The sequence below is a fragment of the Trachymyrmex cornetzi genome, unplaced genomic scaffold (assembly GCF_001594075.2).
Source record: "Trachymyrmex cornetzi isolate Tcor2-1 unplaced genomic scaffold, Tcor1.1 scaffold570, whole genome shotgun sequence".
NCBI lineage: Eukaryota > Metazoa > Arthropoda > Insecta > Hymenoptera > Formicidae > Trachymyrmex > Trachymyrmex cornetzi.
In genome coordinates this window covers 683,159-687,114 of record NW_017299883.1, presented here as the reverse complement: position 1 = coordinate 687,114, position 3,956 = coordinate 683,159, and the positions used below count along the sequence as shown (strand labels likewise).

Here is a 3,956-nt window from a genome sequence, read left to right as displayed (position 1 = left end):
CCCTAAGGTCTCGTCCGGATGGGAATAACTAAGTAGTTGTTCAAAGATGCGATTTGTCGACTCGCAAGCTAATATTTATCAGCATATATATTTGACTTGAAATAGCTTCCCTTAAGTAAGAATTTTAATTATAAAAAGGATGGGAAGATGATACCCAACATATTATTTTTATAATATAACACGTCATACTTCGCTGGAGGGAGAGCCCGTGACAGGAGCTGCCCCTGTAGGATAACGATGCTGCGGGCTACCTTATGTCAGAAGAACTGCATTACTAAATTCCTCGGGGTTAATGATAGGCCTATTGTAGAAGTTGGCGAATGTTCTGGATTCTCCAGTCCAGCCCGCCGCTCGTTTAATCAGATCCGAGGAGACTCCTTTCTTTGCTGCCTGAGATGTTGAAGCATGCCTGGTGCTATGTGCCGAGTAGGTTTCAGTGTTGATTCCCAATTCCTGTAGACCTTGTTTTATCCATCGACCGAGGGTTTGAGCCGTAACCGCTCGATATGGTTTGGATAAAGAAATGAACAAGGAGTCACAGGAAGGTGGGCGTAGAGTCTTGATTCTTTCTATATAGTGCTCTATGAGCTGTCCTATACAGAGGTTCTCATGTTCTAAGAAACGTGAAAAACTGAAGAAGGGCTGGTAACGCCCAGGGGCGGAGGTTTTAGTCCGATCCGGACAGCGAATTAGAATCTTTTCCCCTAGCGAAATCTGTGATAGCCTAATAGCCGCCAGGGTTTGAGCCCGCTGTCCAGTTCCAAGAGCCAGCAGAAGCACTAATTTAGTAGTGATTCGCTTGAGAGGGACCTCCTCATATGCGTAGATGGAGGCGAGCTTCGCTATCACCGGAGCCGGATCCCATATGAAATCGTAGCGTGGGCGCGGAGGTTTGAGTGCCGCTACTCCCCTGCAGAAGCGACGCACCAGAGGATCGTTTCCGATCTCATTGATTGAGATCAGAGAAACTGCTGACCTCATAGTATTTAGAGACGAGTAAGATGATACATTGCGCAGCTCTTGAGCCAGAAATTCCAAAATTTGGGATGCAGAAGGCAAAAAGAGGGGCCATTGGCGATGACAGCAAAATTTCCACCAGGCCTTGAGTGGGTAAGTATATTGCTTGATCGTGGCGTCTGCCAGCGACGCGATTAAAGCTGGGATGGCGTCTGAGGGAACTAGACGATATCTGAAGGCTTCCCTGATAAGTTCGCGGCCGCCAGGGAAAGAGTCCTCCAGGCCGGGTGCTGGTTTCTGAAAGGAGACGAAAGCAGTGAAAAATCCGGCAAGAGGAACAGTGGTTCAGACAGAGAGAGACGACAAAACAACGGAAACCAAGGCTGCGAGGGCCACCATGGAATTATGACTGTTCCCGTCGCCTGGTCGTCCGCTATCTTTCTCAATACCCGAGGCAATAGGATAAAAGGCGGGAAGGCATAAAATTTCAGATTATCCCAAGATAGGGTAAATGCGTCTATTGCAATAGATCCCGGGTCTGGAAACCATGAGACATACGCCTCACACTTGTTGTTGTTAAGGGATGCGAACAGGTCTACGTCAAAAGGACCAAATGCCTCCCAGACCTTACGAAAAGCCTTGTCTGAGAGGGACCACTCCGTATCGGGGTCTGCGATCCTGGACTCGGCGTCTGCTATGTTATTTTGCAGAGATGGGATATAGGAGGCGAAAACGAAATTATTGCGCCTCTCACACCATTGCCAAATCTCGGCCGCAATGGCCGAGAGGTGAGGGAATCTTACCGACCCATATTTGTTGATATAAGCTACGGCTGTGGAATTATCAATCCGGAGTAAGATGTCAGAGTCTCGAAGGTCTGCAGCAAAACAGCGAAGACCATTGAAGGCTGCCTTAAGTTCCAAGGTGTTTATATGAAGGGAACGCTCAGCTAGCGACCACCAACCGTGGGTACGATTTGGCCCCCACGCTGCGCCCCAACCGTTCAAAGAAGCGTCTGAAAAAATTTCCCGAATAAATGATGCTGCTCGTATCCTATTAAATTGTTTCTGATCCGAGAAGATGTCTAACCACCATTCGAAGTCGGAATCAAGATGCGGCGGAATTTTCATTACAGCCGCGAAATCCTCGTTATTCCTAGCTAGAGCCAAAAATTTTTCCCTTTCCAATGATTTCGTATATAAGAGGCCGTATTGAACAGCCGGACAAACGGAAATAAGAGAACCTATAAAGCTCGCAAAATGTCTTATAGAACACTGTCTTAATTTGGCTATTTTAGACGTAAGGACTCTCAGATTATTGCGTCTTTGAGGAGGAATCGAAATCGACTGCTCCCTAGAATCAAAAATGAACCCCAGGTACTTACAGGAAGTTGAAGGTTTCAAGTGTGACTTGGGAAAATTAATATAGAATCCCAATGCTTGAAGTAGACTTATCGTTGCTGCGACATTTGCACCGCATTCAATGGCCGATGATCCAAGTAGGAGAAAATCATCTAAGTAGATGACGGATTGGTAACCTTTACTACGTAGATATGCAGCAACTGGCCTGAGGACCTTTGTGAAAATATATGGGGCCGAAGACAGGCCAAAAGGCAGCGCAGTAAATTCGAATACTTGTTGACGCCACTGAAAACGAAGATACCTACGGTGAAATCTGGAAATGGGAATAGATAAATAAGCATCTTCCAAATCGATGGTAGCCATATAAGTTCCGGGGAGCATTAAACGGATGACTGTTCTCCAGTCTTCTAACTTGAAGTGAGGCGGATTAATATATACATTTAACTTGCGTAAGTTTAAAATAAAACGCTTACCCCCGGAGGGCTTGTCAATAAGAAAAAATGTGGACAAGAACTGATCTTTAATAGGCTCGACTTGAACAATGGCCCCTTTGTCGAGGAGACGTTTAATTTCTTTATCACACTACACGCTGTCGGACTGGCTCAGTGACGGCTCTGGGCAGACTGGTTTCGGCAGAGGCTCAGAGGAGAAGGGAATGGAATAGCCTTGTATGGTTTCCAGTACCACAGGATCCGAGGTGATAGCTGCCCATTGGTCAAGAAAACTTACTAGACTGCCTGCTCTTCCTGATTGGTCTAACGATGGTATCTGGACCGAAATCTGGAGAGGGAGCGGTAATTGCGGCTGTTGCGATAGGCCGCTCCCGTTCGACGAGCCGCTGCAGAACGGACGGGAGGTCTCTTGTTTTCCGGCTGGCGTGACCTGGCTGGGTGAGGCTGAGTTCGAGGTTGGACTGCTTGACGAATCGGCTGAAGTGTTTTCTTTCCTACCTGAGGTATTGTTCTCGAGACCTCGCGGCTAGCCTTCTCACACGTCTGAGCTGCCTTGAGTGTTTCAGAGAAATCGTGACCAAACAGAAAGTCATCGATAGGGGCCGCCTCAGCCGCGTTCTTGCCCACGATATTCAGAGAAGGTTTTGTAAAGGCTCGCCTAGCAAGAGAGAGGCGATGCTGATGGTCTGCGAGCAGGTGGATGCCCTCGGCAAGAGAAGATAAGGCCGCTCTTGCTTCCTCGTTTAGAGTCTGTAAGACTGTCGGGTTGAGCAAGCGAGAAATGCCTGAGCCGAAGGCGTTGAGACAGGCACTTACTTGAGATTGCATTAAAGCCTGATATTCGTCTCGCTTGATAACTGAGGGGGTGAGCGCTGCCAGAAACTCTTTATTGAGTTTAGGAGGAGTCAAGTCCTGGAGGTCCTTTTTAACCTCGTATTTCGCCAACAGCAATGCCCTGATGTCTTCGACCAATCCGCTGCGAGATTCCCTCTGAATTGCGTCTAGGATCGCAGAGTTCCATATAGAGGGAACCATAGGAGTCTGGGCCTCACCAAATAATTCGGAGGTTAGGCACTGAGCCTCTGTTGTAGGGCTAGAGGAGTTACCTCCTAAAGGTTCTGCGATGGACAGATCGGCCACAGGCGTATCCTGCAGAGTGGCAGAATCCTCTTCTCTACCATCTGGG

General features: G+C 47.9%; 1 protein-coding gene across 1 annotated transcript in view; it reads right to left on the bottom strand.

Annotated features, from left to right (window-relative positions):
• Positions 1–252: 252 nt before the first annotated feature.
• LOC108766186 (uncharacterized) overlaps positions 253–3,956 on the bottom strand; it is a 5,024-nt gene continuing 1,320 nt past the window's right edge. Inside the window, exons 2-6 of the mRNA XM_018515337.1 lie at positions 3,310–3,951; positions 2,905–3,268; positions 2,342–2,631; positions 1,407–2,200; positions 253–1,254 (exon numbers count right to left, since the gene is read on the bottom strand). Coding sequence (XP_018370839.1) covers positions 253–1,254; positions 1,407–2,200; positions 2,342–2,631; positions 2,905–3,268; positions 3,310–3,951 — 3,092 coding nt within the window. The remainder of the gene's footprint in view (positions 1,255–1,406; positions 2,201–2,341; positions 2,632–2,904; positions 3,269–3,309; positions 3,952–3,956) is intronic.